This window comes from Poeciliopsis prolifica, unplaced genomic scaffold, assembly GCF_027474105.1.
Source record: "Poeciliopsis prolifica strain line A6 unplaced genomic scaffold, Auburn_PproV2 SCAFFOLD007, whole genome shotgun sequence".
In the NCBI taxonomy this organism is placed as follows: Eukaryota; Metazoa; Chordata; class Actinopteri; order Cyprinodontiformes; family Poeciliidae; genus Poeciliopsis; species Poeciliopsis prolifica.
The window spans coordinates 9,758,114-9,778,795 of NW_026562382.1; the positions used below are offsets into that span (position 1 = coordinate 9,758,114).

The window sequence follows — 20,682 nt, forward strand, 5'->3', positions numbered from 1 at the left end:
ACGATAGAAGAATCCATGAGCCAAACAGATATTTATGCCAAAGAGAGTGAGCTTTGTGAAAAAAATGAAAAATAAGAAAGTTTCAGAAAAATAATGAAGAGAAACCTTCACTTACCCAAACAGCGTTTACCATCAGCATGAAGGTCATAACCAATGCGACATTTGCAGCGATAACCAAGTCCTCCATTGTCGCTCCTGTGACTGAGAACACAAATCTGCTCGCATCCACCTCTGTCCAAAGTGCAAGGGTTTGGCACTAGAAAAATCGTACAAAAATCCAAAATAAGAGACAAATGCTTATTTTAAAATATATTCCTTAAATTTGCTGTAAAATTTAAATGGCACGTTTAAGAGGTGTTAAGAAAAACTACAGATGTGCTAAGTAATCTGCTAGTCAGAGCCCCCCAGGTCACAAACTAAAAAAACACCAATTCTCTTTCGGTCGGTGAATGTACCATTTACTCACTAGTAGGATATGCTGACAACACTCTTCAAAATGGACGCTGATACTGAGTGAAGAACATTCAAAGTTCTAGCATTGATTGGGTGTTTAAAGGGACAGCTTAAGCAGTATTAGAAGTTATTTAAAAGAAAATCATATTTTCTTCAGAGACATTCAGGCTGATTTGAGAATCAGACACAATTGTCACTTCTTGCCGTTTCATATTTTTGCGGTTTTAGTCATTTGAGCGCAACTTTTCAGGCACATAAAGGAACTGTCTTCCGAAAGTCATTGATTTGTATCCTTTTGGAAAGGTTTTGTTGAATGTATAAACGAGCAAAACAACCCAGCAGATATTGACTGACAACGAAGCCAGAGGAGGTTCAGTGAGGCTGAAAGAAAGTGCGATAAATGACTTTCAGCAGATAACAAGAAGGTTTTATCTTTTACCGGAAAATTGCTCTGTTTGCGCATTCAACCTCATAAAACATGTTGGATTTGAAACAATCTTTTTGGAAATCTCAGAGTACCATGTTCTACATTCAGTGATGAATAGACATGCAGACAGACTGTTATTCACAATTAGTAAAGCAAGTATGACTACTCATGCTAATACAAAATGCTGAAGATAGATTAAAATATAAGATCTAAATCATTTTGTCCTCTTTTTCAAAAATAATAAAGCTCTATTTCACAGTGACTGCTTTCAAACAATTGCTGATCACTCACAGGAAGCTAGTAAGACATATTTTTAAGCCTGTTAATTACAGCTTCAAGATATCAGGAAAACAAGCAGTTTCTATAACACTGAGGCATAGCATCACTAAAATCTGTATCAGCAGTGGGCATCACTGACAGGCTGAATCTATGTAGCTGGAATCCATCCATTCATCCATCCACCCAGCCATCCATCCAGAAGAATCATGATGAAATGCTTGAACCACCTCAGCTGACTCCTTTTGATATGGAGGAGTAGTTTCTGTACTTCAAGAGCACCATCCTCATCCTTTCTCTAAGCCTATATTCATCACTGGATGGAGGAAGCTTATTCTTTGATCTTTCACTCATTATCCAAATCAACTAACCATTGGTGAGAGTTAAAACATAGATGAATCACTTATAGCTTCCCGTTTTGGATTGGGTCTATCTCTACATAGCAGACCGGAGCAAAGTGCAAATTACTGCAGACAGACCCCTGATTCTTCCGTCCATCTCCCACTCAATGCCACAATCACAATCCGTACATAAAGACTTAAACTCCTGCATCCAACAGAGCCAAAAAACTACTGCAAAAAGAAGAGGTTCCCTCAGCTGGATAATCTCCTCTCCAAGACTTCAACTTGAAATCTTGCCCATGAACACCACAAGGATCGCTAACAGTGGTGACCCTAGTGAAGTTCAATAAGTTGTACTTTGTGAATTTTGAACACAACTCTTGCTTTGGGAAATCAAGGAACAGAAAGACGTTGAAAGTCACAACATCTCTCATTAAATACCTCCAGAGACGCAGGTGTGTCCAATGGGCCACACATATCTTTTCAAGGAATCTCTTTCAAGAACTGCAAGGTGATACGGGCTTACCTTGTGGTTGCTTTAACTGATGTATCACTGCTACTCCATGAGGAGTGTGAGACGTGGAGTAAATCACATGCGGGTTGCTGTCAGTAAACTTGTTTGCTTTTATTACGGCCATCCTGGTCCAGTCCGTGAAATAAACATTGTGCTCAAACAAACTGATTCCGAAAGGATGTGGTACCACGGTCCCCCCATGGATTACAGTTTTTCTGTTAGAAGGAAAATGCAACAAAAAAAGGTAGTCGCAAGCACACATGGATCTCAAATAACTTTTAAAATGTAGTATTTATATTAAGGCTTTAAGAATTCAGGGTTAAAGAAGAATAAAAAACATAAACTACCTATGCAGACCATCATAGGTTGCAGTTTCAATATAGTCATAGCGGCTGTCAACCCAGTAGATGCGCTTGGCTTCTATATCAAGTGTGATGCCAGCGGGCCAACCGAGTTTACTCCTAATAATCCCGTAACGATTGGTACCATCCATGAAGGCCCGCTCAAGACCCGGCTGTCCATTTGCTGCCTCCCAGTCTGAGAAAAACATGTACCTGTAAAATGAAAGAAGTTTAATAAGGTCTCAATTCACTCCCATGAAGTCTACTCCTCAAACATCTGCTTGATTTAAAGAGGCACTAGCAGAGGCGCTTCACGTTTTTAATTAGGCATCCACAGAAGGACAATGTGTCTCTAAGTGGGTGGCATTGCACCCACCAAAGAGCTGTGCAATAATTTGAGATAAGCAGTTCCTCTGGAGCCACCTGGCTGTCCTTCTCTCTTGAACTACACACTATAGGATTACAATGAGGGTCATCACTTACATTGCTCCTCACTAATCTCCCTATGGCAATCTGTTAATCTCAAACAACCCACCCCCGTCATTCCATGCCAATGGAGCACAGCAGAATGTGGGGACTGGGGATGGTGGGATTAATTAAATGATGAAGAAAGGGACATGTGCCTACCCAACAGTGGGGTCCACCGCCAGTCCTCTAGGGTTTCCGAGGTTTTCAGTGATGAGTGTAACCCGGCTGCTTCCATCCAGGTCCACCATGTCAATCCTGTTGACGCTGGCCTCCACCACATACAGTTTATTGTTCACCCAGTCCACCGCCAGGTTCTCAGGGTAGTCAACTGATACATTTAAAACCACCTGCATGTTGGACCCATCCATTTGCACCGAAAACACCTGTACATAAAAGATGCCATTGTAGTAACCTCACTAGTCTGTTGGTGGCTATTCCTAGTCAGAAAATCACTTAAGTTTAAGCCTAGAACAAATAAACTTACATCCTTAGGTTTACATTGGTTTCTAATAAAAGCTTAGAACATTAATTATCTAGAATATTTAATAATTGTTTGTGACTGCTATCTCCACATGCAAAGTAAACATGAGTCAATTACAAATGATCAAAAAAAGTGGCTGTGGGAGTTTGTGTACTTCCTATCAGGAAACAGGACTGCTATAAAAGAAAGACATTTAATTGAATGGCTAAAACTATAATATTCTGTAAAATCAGAACTCAAAAAATCATATGAAATTTAGCAAGTGTTCATTGTATACTTTTGATTTAGTGTATTTTTTTAAATACAACATGACTTAAAGCTACAGTTTTTATTATTGAGGTCTGCACAGTGGCACATGATTTTCATCAGCACTGTGAATTATTGTTTCATTTTCATTTGTATAATATCAATTAGATTTTTTTCAACAATTTTAGTTTTAGTTTTGCCTTGCATTTTTACTTTGTTACTGTAAAACATTTTCACTCAAGCTCTTCATGCTGTGAGAATCTCCCAGCAGCCCATACCTATGATTACTGCAACTTTTGAGTAAAATGCTTAATACTGCATATTAAACAAGGACAAGGGAAACTGGGAGACACATATCATGTACTTTTAAGAGCAACCTCATAACTGCTAATTATAGATTTGAAAATGACAAAAACCTCACTAGGATTAGCATAAACACTGAGGTGTTCAGCTCCTGAATTATCTGCTGTATCACGGCGATGGAATCGTTTGCTCAGTCTGCAAGCCTTGGCACTATGCAGCTGGCTGAGAGGAAGTGCTTTTAGCGGCTCTGCTATTTTTTTGTAACCAGATCCAGACATCTAAAAAGCAGGGTTTTCAACTGACTTGCTTAAAGAGAAACCAAAGATGTGGAAATAGTTCCTGATAGTTCAGAGGAACTATCCTCTGAATAGTTCCTATTGCATTCGCATGCCCTGTTTGTGCTGTCTCTACTTTTAATCTGAGATGCTGCCATTGGCGTGGCAATTATGCAGAAATACCTAGTCAGAGGTATGTCCCAGCCTTTTAGCCAAACCATAGTAGCTTGAACCAAAAGAAACCCAGACTTGACCAGAACAAAGCCCTTTTAGCTTGCAAAAGAATGCTTATAAATGGACGGCACCAATGAAAATGAATACAGCATGATTAGTTCGGACGAGATCGAGTTACAAAAATTAGGTCTTGGTATGTGAACATCATACGAGCCTATCAGACAGGTTTCAAGATTAAGCCAGTTGGATTTTGTTACATCTCTGTTTCCCTTCATTATGGGCCAGCCACCATGGGGCCACTAGCTATTCCATTATTATAGTATCAACATTGCTGATATTTTAAAAGATAACCAAAAGAATTTGGCTACTGGGAATCTAAAGCAAGAATTTATAAAAACAAAAAACTGGCCAACTTACTACAATATGTGAAGCCTGTGATGAAACAAAATGATTGAGAAGACAGAAAAGAAAAATCACCTTATTTTGGATGGTATCTGTCCAGAAGACCCTACGGAGATGATAGTGGAAGTCCACTCCTACAGCAATCCCTCTGTTCTGTGAACTGACCAAAGTGCGCAGGTTGCTGCCGTGGATGTCGCCTATTACCAGATCTCTGCCATTAGAGAAAACTAAGGAAGGAACTCCAGCTGCAGTGGGAAAATGATTCACAGAAAGACAAAAGTTGGCATGAATAAATTAGGTTTATGATCTATGATCTTTTGTTGCTCCTCAACAACAACAAAAAGCAGTATTCTGTTTAACATTATGCATTTCTCGCTGAAACTTTAGAATTGTCACTCAGAAACAATATTCCTCCCTCAGACAACAGGAGACATAAAGATTTTGTTCAGCACCACTCCAGCCCTCTTTTACCAGAGCTAAATTCAGAGAGGTCACTGTTTGTGTAAAAACGCTCTATGTGTAACAAAGTCAAGAGACTTACTAAAGCAACATTTAACATGCAACAATGCACCAGAAAGAAAAACACGCCCTCCACACAGAGGAAGCCAAAAAGCCAGAGTACAGACCATGCCAAAGCACTTCATTTGGATGGATCACTAACACGCTCCCAAACTGAATGTAGGGTATATAAAACAAGCCGTGAAAGTGCCACTCACTGGAGATGTCTGCTCTACAGTATCGATGTTGCTCCAAAGTGTAGCCCTCTCTACAGCTGCAGCGATGGGAGCCGATCCGGTCCTCACACAGCTGATCACAGGTGCCCCACATGGAGCAGTCATCAAAGTCTTCAGCGAGATGGAATTAAAACAAAACAAGATCAGAAACAGGGAAAGCCATGCTGAAAAATTTACAAAATTTTTTTTTAAATTCTACATAAAATGCCACGTTCTGATGTCATTTCACAATAGATGTTAAATTACACACAAGCATTTTCTGTGGGCTGTACTGGATTTTACTCAAAAGCAACAGAATAAAAGGGGCAGAACACAAATGCATGTCACATTTTGAAATTGTGGAAAAGCATATAACAATCTTCTTCCCCTTCACAATTATTTATATTGTTGTCTCATGTAATAATCAAGCTTGTGGTTGCAACATAACTAAATAGAGAAAAAGGTAAGAATACTTTTGAAAGCCACAGCAACTGTATCTCTTCTGTAAGAAATTTTTTTTCTCCCTTCAGAAAAAACATGTGAGGATATGAGGCACCCTGGAAAATGTGGCTGCTGCTTTGCATTATTAGCTGTGAAAGTAAGGAAGGGGTAAATACCTATGCAGGAGCGACTGTCATTGCTGTTGACAACATAGCCAGAAGGACAGACACATGTTCCTCCATCAGGGGAGGTGTGGCAGTGATGCTCACAGCTCAAAGAAGCACACTTCCAGATGCCTGAATAATGGAGAAATCAGACTGTCGATGGGAATTCTACCTCAATTCTACCAGCAATTTGAAGAAAGGAACAATAACTGTAAAGGAACTAACTGCAGTTGTGTCCAGCAGTGGTGTTAGTTTCATCCTCTCCATCAGGACAGTCAGCCTTCCCATCACACAGCTTATCCATAGGGATGCACAGCCCAGACGAAGGACAGGGCCACTCCCCTGGGTAACACTCCCGTGGTACATTATCTAAAAAGAAATCATCTTTTATTTTTAACACATCAATCAATCAACACCAAAAGTGTTTTTGGATCACTTAGCATGAAGACAAGTGTAGTTCGGAAGGTTTTACGGAAGATTAAAACAGGCAAACAAAAATAAAAGACATATTAGTAATAATAAAACTAAGTATGCACTTCCATGCCAAACAAAACATATAAATAAATTTTTTAAAAATTAAAGTATGAGGATCTGAGAAAAAAAACAACCATGTGGTTTAGTGGGGATCAAAATAAATCAATAAATATGCAGAAAAAACTCTAAAAATATAAATAAGACAAATAAAATATAAACCTTTTAGTAAATTACAATTGTTAATTCCTAAAACTATGGCTACAAAAAATATGAAAACATAATTAGATATATAACAATTGCTAAAATAGCTGCAAGCTAAAATAAAAACAAATTAACTTTTACTTGCTAAGATTACTGATAACTATAAAATAACTTTGAAACTGTAATTAAAATAATTAGAAATAATTTAAAAACAATATTCTTTTCTTCACACAAAATAGAATTTATGAATGCAATACTTGGAGAGTTCTAATGCTTTTCCAAACCATATCATTGTTATCTAGAATTATATATACGGTAACATAAAATGGTTAACAACTAATTCCCAAGACAAGCAAAGGAATGTAAAACCTAGAATGAATAAAAGCAGAAAGTTTCAGGTTTGCTGTATAACAACTGAAAATTACAATTAGCATCCTTTTGTGGCACGTATTGAGAGCATGCTAAATTGTCTCCACAGGAATCCTGATCTAAAGAAAATTGTGACTAAGACATTGTTACTTTAAACTGATGCAGGGGTACTGGAGCAGTGGGGGCATTTGAGAGGCTTCTGCAGCCCTTCCTTTAAAAACACACAGTCCTCCCAGCCATGTGGAGGGATTCAAAAGCCCCTTTGGGGGGCTGCACAATCTTGTGCCACAAAGAGGCATTTGAATAACACACTTAAAGGAGCACAGGCATAGCGTCTTGACAAACCAAACCAACCATGGAGACCAAAGATGAATCAGGTTTCCGCGGCTTCAATTCCTGCCTATTTTAGAGCTATTTAACCTGCTAAATATCCAGGCCTTCTGGCTCCAAAATCACAAAGTAACTTAATATATCAGGACTGAATTCCTGCCACTGTATACATACCACAGCCTTTTTCATCAGCATTGTCCTCACAGTCGTCCTCTCCATCACAAAGCCAGACTTGGTGAATACAGCGGCCGCTGGGACAAGTGAAGTAATTCCCTCTGCAAGCAGGATACGCTGCAGGAAAAAACATAACTCAGGCTATCTCAGGCTAAAAACATAGAATAAGAGAGGAATGGCTGCACATACTGCAGTTTATTTCATCACTCCGATCTCCACAGTCATCGTCGTGATCACAGACGTAGCGTTGAGGAACACATAGCCCATTGTGGCATTGGTGGAACCCTGTGTTGCAGTGCTGTGCTAATAAAAACAGAACACAGAAATGGTAGAAATGCTTTCCCTGACGATGCTTTAGTCAAATTCTACTACATGCATTAATTAGAAAAGTGGATCTCTTACTGCAGTTTGCTTCATCAGAGCCATCTCGGCAGTCCAGTAAATGGTCACATCTTTGGGTCCGGTTGTAGCAGGCCCCATTGGCACACCTCATCTCTGTACACTGAGGGTAATCTGTAAGATTAAACCATCATCAGGCCAGCATTGCGCACTGAAATTAACCTTACAAATGTGCCCTTCACAGCTCTTAACACGTGAAACGCCTTGTGAATGGAAAGGATAACAGACTAAAAATCAGAAGCACTACCATAACAGCACCAGTTGCCACAGCAATCTTTATGCAATTGTGAGATTACCACAGTCTGTTTTGTTGTGAGACTAGCATGCCGGCACAATAATGGCATAGCAGCAGAACTTCAGCTTGACTAATCCACCAAGGAATCTGCAATCAACCTCTGACAACAAGAAGCATATTGTGGCCTGTTGTGTCAGTCAGCGAGCCTCTTAATCTTAACAAATTGATTAAAATGCCACAGGGGCCCAAGATAAAACGAAGAAGAAAAAATATCTCAGACTTACTGCAGTTTCTCTCATCAGATCCATCTAAGCAGTCAGCCAGGTGGTCGCAATGGTATTCTCCCGGGATGCATGCCCCGTTGCTGCAGCTGAACTGGCCACTGGTGCATGTCCTGCCAGCTGAGACCCAACCGAAAACTTATTTAGCAACATACTAGTAAACCTCTGAGACCTTTTACTCTGTTTTCTCGCCATCAGCAGGCTTTTACAGTCAACTTGTTTCGCTTTCATTTATTAATTAAATAACATAGCTTTTTCATTTCACTGCAAAATTTTGTACTACTTTATGTTGATCGATCACATAAAATCTTAATAAAATAACAATGTATGTGGTTAGAACTTATAGCAAATGTTGAATGATAAATGACGGCAGGAAAGTGTACTCACGGCAGTGTCTCTCATCTGAGCTATCCTCACAGTCTTCCTCATTGTCACACACCCATACATCTGGGATGCACTCGCCGTCACTCAGACACTGGAAATGACTGTCATCGCATGTTACCTGAGCTGTCAGATTACACACAGACGTATCATTACTTACCACGCCTGAGTGCGACACATATACAGTTAAAACATTCTTAAGCAATTAAATAGCTAAATATTTTAATCCTGTTTATAGATATAGTGATACACCGCAACTTACGGCAGTCGTGTTCGTCGGTGTCATCGATGCAATCTGATGTCCCATCACAGTGCCACTCCTCAGGTATACATCGACCCGTCCCACACCGAAACTGCCCTAATTCACATCCTGCACACAATTACAGATTTTTCACATTTCAATTCCTTCCCTTTTGTTCTCACACTAGTTCAAATTGCTTACTTCAAGCAACAAACTCCTTAAAATAAGATTATTTAAAGAACTTAGAGGAAAACAGGGGAGGACAGGAAGCTTTCCTCTGAGGAAACATGCTGTTAACAGCATTGACAAGCCTCAGAGACAAGCGTGCCAGCCACCCCCCAGACATTTCTACAACCAGCACTTCACTCTTCTTTAGCTTTCTTTTGATGTTTCCAGAGAGTGGCATCTGTTGAGATAAGGTACCACCGCTCTACCTTCCCTGATGTTATCCAGCAGAGATTGATTCAGGCAGCACAGTTCAGAGGGAGGGCACTCAATCAGGCCCAATCAAAGAGGAATGTGCAATTCTGACGGTCTCTTTGACAGCCTGATTTATGGTGTGTGCTGCCCCTGTCCGCTCTGGGATGTAATTGGAATAAATAGTGGTACTAGGTGGTACAAGAGCCATTTCAACATGCATTCTCCACAGGAAGAATACAGTTGTGTTGGCTTGGGGTCCATTGTCTGTCAATTGCCTGCCTCTACTAATTAATCTTTTTCTGAATTCTTTTTTGATAAAATCCATTTCTAAGTTTGCTAAATGCTGGGATTACTCCTTTTTACTGAATGAGGGTTTTTCTGTGCATAAATGTGAATTTACCTGAATAGTGCCAGAAATAGGAGAACAAAATCCAAAAACTTTTTTTTATGACATAAGTTGTGCAAGGAAACTAAGATGCATATTTAGAGTGCATCCAAAAAATATTAACAGTGCTTCACTTTTTTCACATTGTGACATCTTATCACCGAATTCCAAGTTGTGTTTAATTAATCTCTTCCCTGAAAACTCTTTATATTTATTTTTTTATTTTTTGCAAAGTCACTAAATAAACAAGACCAAATATTCACAGCCTTTGTTATACATATGAAGCTCAGAATTGAAGCGTTTCCTCTGATCATCCTTAAATGGAGTTCACCTGTGGTAAAATACGTTGATTGGACTTGACTTGGAAAGCCACACACCTGTCTATACGAGGTCCCACTGCAAGTCAGAGGTCAAACACCAAGAATGAAATCAAACTAATTATCTGCAGACCTCAGAGACAGGATTGCCGTGAGTAACAGATCCAGAAAAAAATCAGCGGTTCCGTTGAGCTCAGTGGTCGCCGTCATTATTAAAAAGACGTTTGGAACCAGCGAGACTCTTCCTACAGCTGGCCATCTAAACTCAGCGATCAGGCCAGAAGAGCCATAGTCGGGAAGGAGACCAAGAACAAGATGGTCACTGTCATAGATCAAGTGTTTCTCTGTGGAGAAAGAGAAGAGCCTTCTCTGCAGCAGCTCACCAATCAGGCCTGAAAGGTAAAGAAGCTAGAGGGAAGCTACTTCTTAATTAATAAAAGGCTCATGAAAACCTGTCTGGAGTTTAATAAAAGGCTCCTGGAGGATTCTCAGACCATAAAAAACTAAATTATCTTACCTGATGAGATAAAAATTGGTGTGAATGACATGGCATCATGTTTGGAGGAAACCAGCTCATCACCAGGTTAATACCATCCTTATAGTAAAGCATGGTGGTAGCAGCATCATGGTACAGGGCAAACTGGCCAATCCTAGATACAATCCTGCTCCAGAGTGCTGCTGGTGTCAGACTGGGGTGACGGCTCATTTTTAAGCAGAGCAATGTCAAAGAAGTGGCTTCAAAATCACTTTGTGAATGTCATGGAGTGGTAAAGCCAGAGTCCAGACTTTAATGTGATCATCTCTAAAAAGGTCTGAAAATGACTGCACAGACATCTCCCATCTGCAGTTTGCTCAGTATTATAGTAAAACATATGTTTCAATGAAAATGAGAATAAAACATTTTACACTGTACATCCAGACCTAGGTTGACAGCTTTCAGCATTTCTGCCAAAGGGAAAACAATCTGCTAGAAGGGATTAAATGCAGACAGTGTTCCCTGACACCATTACCTCTGGGAAAGGTGGGAGATCCAGCACTCGGAAGCTGAACCTTTAAAAGGCACTATATAATGTGAGGGCTTTTCATGCACCGACCAGGATTTATTTCTGGTCCACACTGATTCTTTGCCATTTGATCCATAGATTCTGATTTTGAGTATTCCCAGTTTTCTTTTTCAAAGTAGTTTTACATGTAAAAAAAATTTAAATTAAATTAAAAAAAGAAATAAAAGCATATATTAGAACAAAACTAAAGAATTAAAAGTTTATTTCAATGAATGTATTAAAGGATTTATCTAATAGTCCAATTTCTAGACGATTGTCCTTTTTGGACGGGCCAGCCCGTCAGATGTCTGCCTTTAACCTGAAACTATGTCAATAAATATCAGTGCAACCAACAACAAAAATGACTGATAATGATTTCAACATAAGTACTTTAAGAAATTAATGTTTTCCTGTTCCTTCGTTAACAACTTAAACTCACAGCAGGAGATTTCTCAGCTCCATCTGTAAGTGAAGAAAAGAAGTTCATACCAACAAAGAAACGCATTAGAATGAGGCACCCAAACTCTCTTAAACCCTGGCCTACTGAGAAAATTACAATTGGGCACAAAATGGGTCAGATGAGATTCAAAATTACAACTACAAAAGCCATCAAGCAAAATGTAAAAATAAAACAATTTTGTAGAAGATATTTAAGTTAAAACACTCGTTGTGTAGTTTAGTTAAAACTAAAGTGAAGAAAGCCTTTCGAGGCATGCATACAGGAACTAAAAGATGTTTTTAAGCTTTCATCAATGTCGTCTTGTTTAGGCACAGCTGTCGCCTTGGACTGAATGTGTGCGATGAAAAGTTACGAGGACGGCTGCTGGCAGCGTGAGACGCAGGACCCGTCCACGCTGTCAGACCAAAGTGCTGCTGCCTGTTTCATATGGAAATCAATGCAGCAGAATGCCATCAATTGCCAAACAAGTGACTTTGGCTCTCAGTAGTACACTCAAAAGCTGCTAAAAAAACCTAACAGCTTGGAAGCAAAAGGGAGGCATAAATAGAAGAACAGAGCCGAGGCTTGGTTAGGAGGGAGAAATGCTCAACAGTTTGGAGCAGAAGAATGAATGGAGGGAAAAAAAACATGAATGTAATGTCAGAACGCAATACTACGGATACTGTACAACTTAATTTTTCCTCAAGACAGTGAGTCACAGCTTACCAGAAGCGACTCGAAGCTCAACTAATATGAACGGGGGTGGGTCTATGGGGATGTTGGTGAGGTTACAAAAGGATTTACTCACAAATTGAGAAAGTGAGCCAAACGTATTTCAGTTTTTAGTGAAACGTTACTGTTGCACAAGGATTTTAGGCCTTCATTCCGGAAAGAAGCTGCCATGTGCAGGGTTTTATTTATGAATGTGCCGGCCTAGAAAAAGCTCAGACGTAAACAAAAACATTTAGTTGTACAAGTCAGGTTTTAACCTGCTGCTTTCTAACACACTAGTGCAAAACACGGACCAAGATGTTGCTTAGGTTTTTGTTTTTCCACATGAGTGCATAAAAATGCACTTACTGTGTACTTTTTGGGGGGTTTTAAGATCCTCCTAGCAAATGATTACCAGAGAAAACAAGTTCATGTACTAACTAAACATGTCTACATCAGCAAAACCATCAGAGGATGATTACAAACTCAGTACCATGACACTTAGAAGAAGTGTCACATTAGCCATTAAGGTCAAGGTATGCATCAAGTAGCAGCATCAGTCTGACAGCCTGTTAAGCAGGCAGCATAAAGTACAAGGAAGAAATAACTATCAAATTAAAGGATTTCTGTGGAGGATAATAGAGAATATTAGAGAAACTACCTTGCTTCTATGGTTAATAGCATAAAGCAGCAGCAGTTTATTAAACCTGACCTAAAGATGAAACCAGATATTTATGTATATTCACTTAAAAAAGACAAATACCCATTAAAGTAAACCTTTCCTCTTTTAGGTAAGTAAGAATTGCCACAACTATTTCTATTATGAAATAGTAGACAAAGAATTTTTTTTATTGATTTTTTTTAAAATTACATTCTTCAAATATATATATATCGAGTCACATTCATCGTTTCAGTTTCAGTGTTTGCAAAATCACAACTGCAGTGGATTGCTTGGATGCAGTTTTTATTGGGATGATATATAAGTACTATCAATATTTGACCAGTTTGACAGAATCTATTTATACTTGATGATACCAGATGCATATTTTTAGGGGCTGAGATGCTAAAGCTCGCTGAAAATGGTGGGAAAATGGTATAGAAAAAAAAAAGAAAAGAACACAAAATTTTATTCTTTACAGCATCAAGAACATAATTTTAGTTCATTTGTCTTAGTTAATTCACAACATTTGAGTGTATTGGAACTCCACCTGCAGGGATGGCAACAACTAACACCCCTTGCTTTCTTCAGAGACCAAATGGGAAAAAAATATATATATCATTCAAGGTACCGAGAGATATAAGTGGGGTCTTGTACATATATGCTGGGGTACAAGACTTCTAGATGTTGGAATGTATCATGATCACCTGCTAAAACAATTATAGCAACATGGGATTGTTGAGTCATAATATAATTTGAAAACAAGGACAAATAAACTAAAATAAAGTTATATAGTCAATTGAATCCAATTACATCGACCAATTTAAAGTTAGCTACCTGCATTTCAATTTGATCTTAGTCTTAAAAAAATCCACTCAAGCTTATAATGCAAGTTCATAAAACGTTCACATCAAAGGAAACCCTCCTGAAAATCCAAGTAGCAACAGAGAACAGCTGACTCCATTGATGTATTAAGTTTGAAGCAATTCCTCATGCTGAACAACCATGTGGTGACAGTAGAAAGGAAAAAGTCATGCAGCTTCAAGGAATCGCTTACAAATGTTAGTAGGCTTTGTTTAGCATTTATTGTAATTAAATGCTATATTCAGAATTCAGGACCAAGATGAATATGAGGTGAAGCACCAGTGTTAAATAGGCTACAACTAGTACACTCTTTAGGGATAAATATCAAGTTAATAATCAATGTAAATCTGCTGACAAAGCCAGATGATATCCAGATATTTTTACTTCAGTCATCACTTTGTAACCTTCAGCTGCCATCAGCAAAATTTCATTTATAGTTTTGTAACTGCCCACTTTCAAAGGAAATGCCAAGGGAAGTGCGAGCCAACACATATTTCCCTTTACATCTGACACATTTTCTTTGAGGAAATAGATTAACTTTTTTTTTCTTTTTCTTTTTTTTTTTTTTTTTTTGCTAAAACAAGCAATACAAGTGACCCTTCTCAACTCTGAGCACGCCCCTAGGTAGAAATGATTCCAGTTTGCAGCAGCTGCAGTGTAATTAGTTGCTTGATTCACACTAAGGAGCTTACATACTAAGAGTTGAGCAAAAAGAAAGCAGATTACAATCCGAGAAGCAGGATCTAGCTGTGCTGCAAACAACATACACAAGTGTGAGGCTGTCACATTTACAGAGTGGCTTCTTGGCATTTTCTCACTTTTATATGCGAGAAAAAGCAGAGATTATTTGGTGAAGTTTAGGTGGGCTGCTCCACTGAATGAGATTTGTACCAGCAGTCTCTCAGTCCTCACAGATTGTCTGTAAGTCACATGCTCTTTTCTGCTACCTAGCAACAGTAAAGCTCAGGCAAAAGTTCTCCAATCTGCCTGAGAGAGGCTTTGTACTCAACCTTTAAACTACAACCAAGAGGTAAAACCTGCAGCTCTAAATGTCTGGAAGTGGTTCCATTAAAAACACAAAAATTGAATAATCCTGTTATAGATATTTTTGATATGTAGCAGGATTATCGAATACATATGCGTGTATATTTATGTGGCAGCTGAATCCTTGAGCCCAATTTGTGTTTCTGTGGGTGTGTGTGTATTTAGTTGCTGAGCTAGAATTCCTCTGCTTTGTACTGATGAGCAACAAGTGCACAGGCTGAGGAGTCACATGTAACTCTCCAGGTCCTCATTCAACTAAATCACACAGAAACTGGAAGTAGCAGGAACAACAGAGTTAGAAAACTCACCTTCAGCATGGCACCATCTAACAGAGCATATGAAGAAGAAAAGGAGTTGAAGCGGCGGTGCTCTCCACATTCTGGCTGGCCCGTCCAGCTCCGCGCTGCAGATGGAGGAGCTGTAAGGACTGAGGCTGGGATGCTGTAGCTTTCCTCTGTCCCTCTCGGCCCGCTAGTTGATGAAAAGGGGCGTGCACAAAGGCCAGGACCGCCGTCCCTTCCTCCTCCTCCTCCTCCTCCCAGCTACCAGCCCAGCCCTCGGCACGTTGGATAAATCCCTTGTAGGCCCTGGAAGCTGCATAATGCCATGCAGGTCCGAGCTTTCCTGAGAGCCAGTGATTTTACACTCTCAGCGGGTCGTCGTTGTTATAATTTTGCCCCACGCTTGAGAACAAACAGAGGGTCTGTATATTCATGCTTGGGAAAACAAACTTGAGGAGCCAGAATTAACACATAAATGAAACTGGGGATAAACAAAACAACCAGAATTAACGTGAATGTTTATTATTATTATTATTATTATTATTATTATTATTATTATTATTATTATTATTATTTTATTAAATTGATTTCTAATTTCACAATTAGAAACGAAAATGAATAAATCCTTACAACAAAATTTCAAATCAATACGATTAAACCCAAGAGGAAGTAAATTCGGCCCTTTGCTGTTTCTAAGATTAATCGTAAGAAGCTCAACGTCGCCACCGTGCGGACAAATGGCAAAGCCAACAAACAAATCATCCGCGCTCCTGGTGGATGCTTTATGTCTGCTAAAAAAAAAACTAATAAATATGTATAATTTTGGGGGAAAATAAAAAAAATAAAAAATTGTAATACAGTAATTTAATATATTAATGACAAAAATAACATGTCAAAAATATGCAGAATAATTATTCTCAATAGTTTTGTCTAACACAACTCTTAAATTTTTTTGACATTCTCTTCAAGAAACAGAACATTTTTAAAGCAATCGGTAAAATGATGTACATACTTACATTTAAAGACATTGGATCGGAGCCTATAAGAAGACACGCGGAAAGTTCACGTCCCATTTTGAACAATGGGACAAAATGAACAAAAATATTTAATCTGATGGGAACAATAACGCAAGTCCAGATAAACTGGTTATGCGCAAGATGAGAAGTACAAAAGGGAACCTGGGAAATACCGCTGCAACTAAATGACGAAAGGACGGATGAAATTAAGAAAGAATGAATGAACTAGTTGGATTATTTTATTTTCACGGGATAATTTCTCCATCTGTCGACAACTTTGGTTCTATATAGTCTTGAGGTTGAAGTTACCATGAAAACTGAATTAATTCCGGCTTTTTTTTTAAATTACATTTTGTAGGATTGATATTTTTGTGACGCGACGCGTTAGATTCTGCCCTACATTCTCGGGTCCGACAGGTGGCGGTATTTCCCCAAACCAGTTTGTAATCTACCATTAAAACAAAACAGAGCGGTTGCTACCAGCAACCGTGCACTTGGTGAACTCGCTGTAGTCCAGTTGAGGGAAAATCTAGCATAAAATTAGACTTTTTCAGGAGCATATCGTGACGAGTCCTCATAAAAGCTCGAAAGGCGTCTTAGAGAAGAGCGAAATCAATATGGAGGTAGGTAAAAAGGTCCATTCAAACCAATATTAGCGAACAGTAGTTTGATGAGCAGTGAGCGACAACTAGCAACAGTTGCCAAAGCAGTTCTTCAGTTAAAGATACCTGGGAATCTTTCCTGTGTTTGTGAAATCTGGAAATATCAAATATTGGATTAAATTATTATCTTCCAAACTGAGTGTGTTTTAAACGTTATCTGTGGGGATGTTCAAGTGTATAACTTGAAAGAAAAAACAAACAAACAAAACAAAACAAAAAGAGCTGTTGGGAAAACACCACACAAGGAAAATGGATGTTGTTTTCAGTTAGAACATCTAGTACAAGTATTTTCTGTATTAGAACAGCATATCAATTAAAAACGCAAAAATAACACCAAAAGAAAACAAACGAGCATCAATAAAATCTATATTTTTCCTCAGGTCCCCTTGTTTTTAATGTCTGCAGCACCTAATAAAATAAGTCCCTGTTCTATCCTAGTTCATTTTGTTTCCACAGTTCTTTAAGTGTAAATTATTTAGACTTAAAACAATAGCCAAAAGAGAAAAATGTGATGTGTAGTTTTACTAAAGAATGCAAATTTCAGTGCTTTTTGGAAAAGTAACAACAATAATTAAATAGTCTGTCTTTAGATGAATCACCATGAATGTGGATACTATTGACATGTTTTTAACCCAGGGTTGTTTTTCTTATTTTCCCCAGAATGTAGACGGTAATCAGCCATCAAATACAGATCCACAAAATTCTGACGTCAAAGACAGCAGTGAAATGCTGTGGTCCAGGATAGACGAGCAGTCTACCTTGATCTACTCACTGAAAAAAAGAGCCGATGAAACGCTTCTGCGATATCAAGCACTTCAGCAAATTAACTCTGAACTTGAGGACCAACTAGCCCTCTGCCAGAAAGAACTAGAGGATGAAAGAAAAAGAGCAGATGTGTTAAAAAGTAGATTCACAGATCTGGCGGCCAATAATCAGGGAATCATTCATTTCATGGAGGAGCACAAAAACCAGAACGTGGAGCTAAAGGTGGAAAACAAGCGGCTGCAGTTGGAAAATGATTCACTCTTCTCACAGAAACTACATGATAAAGAAATGTTGGTTAAAAACCTGCTACAAGAAAATAAGCTGCTGAGCGATAAATGTACCTCTGATGAACAGGAATTCAGGTATTTTTTTTTTGCTTGTTTCTCATTAAATTAATCAGATTCATAAAATATATATCAATGATTTGCATCCCCAGCCTACTAAAGCATAATGTATGTTTTTCTCTCTCATTGCAAAGGTAAAATATGTGGATTTATGAAAACAGGGAGCCTTTGACTTAATTCATTATGGTCTGTAGTTTCTAACAACTAAACAACTGGGTTTTTTTTGATGGGGGGGAATAATAATTTAAGCTCTCATCATCTATTTTATGCTGTTTTTATTTGACCTGCTCTTCTTTATTGCTATCCCTGAACATATCATCTTAAATCTAAAGTGAGAGAATCGCCGAAATTGAGTCAAACCTGAAAGAACAAGCAATCCAGCATAAAGTCAAAGAGATGTCTCTTCTAGAACAGTTGCTTGATTCTCAAAATCAGCACAAAAATGCTGAGGAATGTTGTAAAGGTACATAACTCTGTTCATTTTTAAAGTCCAAGCAATGCAACAGTACTTGTATAAAGTTTGTTTTTGTCTAAACGTCCAGATTTGAAGCTAAAACTTTCAGAAGCTCTAGAAGAACACGCTTTGAAGGAATCGAGCTTAAAAGAAACCATAGCACATCTAAATAGTGAAAGAAAGAAATTATTGGACATTTCTATTGAAAGAGGCAAATCAATCCAGGTAAATTAAGATTATTTGTTATGAATAAAATACTAATATTTGCAACAAATAAAATCATGAAGTGTTCACTTTACATACAAACTCATCTTCCATACAGCAAAAGCAGGAAAAAATCTGTGAGCTGGAAACCAAATGGAAAAATGAGGAAAAAGCCAAAATTGAAGCACTGGAAAGGTAAAATTCATTTCAGTGTTTCCACTCTGCTGAAGTTCACTGGTTTATCACTAGATCAATGAAATAAGTGAGTTAATGTTGTGTTTGTACTATACAGTGCCCTGCAAAAGTATTTATGTGAGCATTTCTCACAATAAAATCACAAATTGCAATTAATTTTATTGAAACTTTATGTATTCATCCCTCCGTAACTTCTAAATAAAACCAAGTGTATACAACTGGTAGTAGAAAATAAATGAGTAAGCCGAGTCAGACTGTATTTAATTCATTGAAAATAGAAGAAACACAAACACAAACCCACAGAGATGTGATTGTCTGCCCAAACTGACTAAAGGAGAGCATTAATCAGAAAAGCAGCCAAGAGGCATATTTAGAGGAGCTGCAGGGGCCCACACTTTAGGGGTGAGAGAGGAATCCCATTTTTGCATCTTTATAGAATTTCCCAATACATCCTCTCAATATGAAGACTCTCATGCCATCTTGTTAAACCAGAAATAATATGTAATCATCTTTGAGACCTCATATTATTATGGTTCCATCTCTATTATCTGAGGTGTGTTTATTAATGTAATCTTAACTGTCCTCAGGTTTGCATCAGATGCAAAAGCAGTGGATGCAGACACACGAGTGAAGTCCCTCCAGATTGCTCTGGACAAATCCTTGGCAGAGCTGCAGAAGCTGAACAAGGTTGGTTTTACCACAAAGCTTTAATTTAAGGCTAACAAAGTGCTGACTGTGTGGTATTTCTACAGGAGTTTGATGCTTACAAGGAACACAGCAACAACCTGCTGACACAGGAGAAGGACTTAAATCAAAAACTTCGCCATATTATAGGTTGAAACTCTGCACTATGTATATGACAGTGTTTTTTTCTTACTAATTCCTAATAAAAAAATATATATCGTTCAAAAAGAATGTTTACTTAACTTAGACATAATAAATGCTTTCTCATATTTTTTGTACCACGATATGTTTTTATTTAATTTCTACTTTTTAATAAGAATGGGAATAGAACACCCACTTAGTATGATTCATTGTTCCTGGATAAGAAACTTTACAAATATTCGCAGTCTTAAAGGAAAATCACATTCATGAATGTTCCTCTGCCAGAGGAGCTTCGAATGTGTGGTATTATGTAGAATTAATGTGTCTGAGTTATATATCATGTTATATTGTTATTGGGTGAACATTTTTGTGATACTGTGTCCGTAAATACAGGAGCTTCTTAAAGAGACAAAAGCGCAATTTTGTCCATTTGAGAAGTAAAATGTCTTTCAAGATCATGTTTGATTTACACAGCACAACTGAGGGTAACATAGTTACTTAATTGTGCTACAGAATGGCACTATGTTCCTGGAAAATACATAACCCCTTATGAAAAAATACAAGACCTGGAACTATAGCAAACAAGGCTGAATGTTGCCACCACAAAAATATCGGTGGTAATTCATTGATGCCTACAAAGGAACAGAAAAATACTTACAAAAAGCCCTACATGTACATTTTTGATCTTTGTCAGTGGAACAAAAATATTGAGGGATTGTTTTTTTTTTATCCTGAACTGTCATTGAGTGCAACATTCCTTTGTGTCAGAAAGTCTTAATTACTTGTCGCCGGGGGCTCTCCAACACAAAGCCTCTTCATCGTGAGCACCATAGGCAGAAGAAGCCTCCATGAACTTTCTGCCAGTCTGCACAGGACCCAGCTCATCTTCAAACACTCCAGGAAGAGGTCACTTAAAGGTCAACTGGACCACTGAATGGTCCGATGGTCATT

General features: G+C 38.3%; 2 protein-coding genes across 3 annotated transcripts in view; one reads left to right on the forward strand and one right to left on the reverse strand.

Annotated features, from left to right (window-relative positions):
• The window catches only part of lrp2a (low density lipoprotein receptor-related protein 2a), a 54,745-nt gene extending 39,280 nt beyond the window's left edge, over positions 1-15,465 (reverse strand). Inside the window, exons 1-15 of one of the 2 annotated variants that reach the window (XM_055031591.1) lie at positions 15,294-15,465; positions 9,126-9,233; positions 8,870-8,989; positions 8,486-8,602; positions 7,970-8,080; positions 7,757-7,870; positions 7,568-7,684; positions 6,245-6,388; positions 6,032-6,151; positions 5,418-5,546; positions 4,777-4,946; positions 2,980-3,203; positions 2,359-2,565; positions 2,024-2,226; positions 116-256 (exon numbers count right to left, since the gene is read on the reverse strand). In XM_055031591.1, the coding sequence (XP_054887566.1) occupies positions 116-256; positions 2,024-2,226; positions 2,359-2,565; positions 2,980-3,203; positions 4,777-4,946; positions 5,418-5,546; positions 6,032-6,151; positions 6,245-6,388; positions 7,568-7,684; positions 7,757-7,870; positions 7,970-8,080; positions 8,486-8,602; positions 8,870-8,989; positions 9,126-9,233; positions 15,294-15,363 (2,095 nt within the window). In that variant the 5' untranslated portion in view covers positions 15,364-15,465. The remainder of the gene's footprint in view (positions 1-115; positions 257-2,023; positions 2,227-2,358; positions 2,566-2,979; positions 3,204-4,776; positions 4,947-5,417; positions 5,547-6,031; positions 6,152-6,244; positions 6,389-7,567; positions 7,685-7,756; positions 7,871-7,969; positions 8,081-8,485; positions 8,603-8,869; positions 8,990-9,125; positions 9,234-15,293) is intronic. The other variant, XM_055031590.1, reaches the window with a different exon arrangement.
• Positions 15,466-16,735: 1,270 nt separating this feature from the next.
• zgc:172182 (coiled-coil domain-containing protein 89) lies at positions 16,736-19,825 on the forward strand. The gene is made up of 7 exons (XM_055032083.1): positions 16,736-16,905; positions 17,605-18,071; positions 18,386-18,516; positions 18,596-18,732; positions 18,830-18,906; positions 19,494-19,593; positions 19,659-19,825. Exons 1-7 carry the CDS (start codon positions 16,900-16,902, stop codon positions 19,743-19,745), a joined length of 1,005 nt encoding a protein of 334 aa, XP_054888058.1. The 5' UTR covers positions 16,736-16,899; the 3' UTR covers positions 19,746-19,825.
• The last annotated feature ends 857 nt before the right edge of the window (positions 19,826-20,682 follow it).

Bases quoted from the DNA above. Each gene is read 5' to 3' on its own strand.
- zgc:172182 (XM_055032083.1), top strand. The intron at 18,072-18,385 runs GTATTTTTTTTT...TTAAATCTAAAG, and splicing joins TCTGATGAACAGGAATTCAG to TGAGAGAATCGCCGAAATTG. The intron at 18,907-19,493 runs GTAAAATTCATT...AACTGTCCTCAG, and splicing joins AAAATTGAAGCACTGGAAAG to GTTTGCATCAGATGCAAAAG.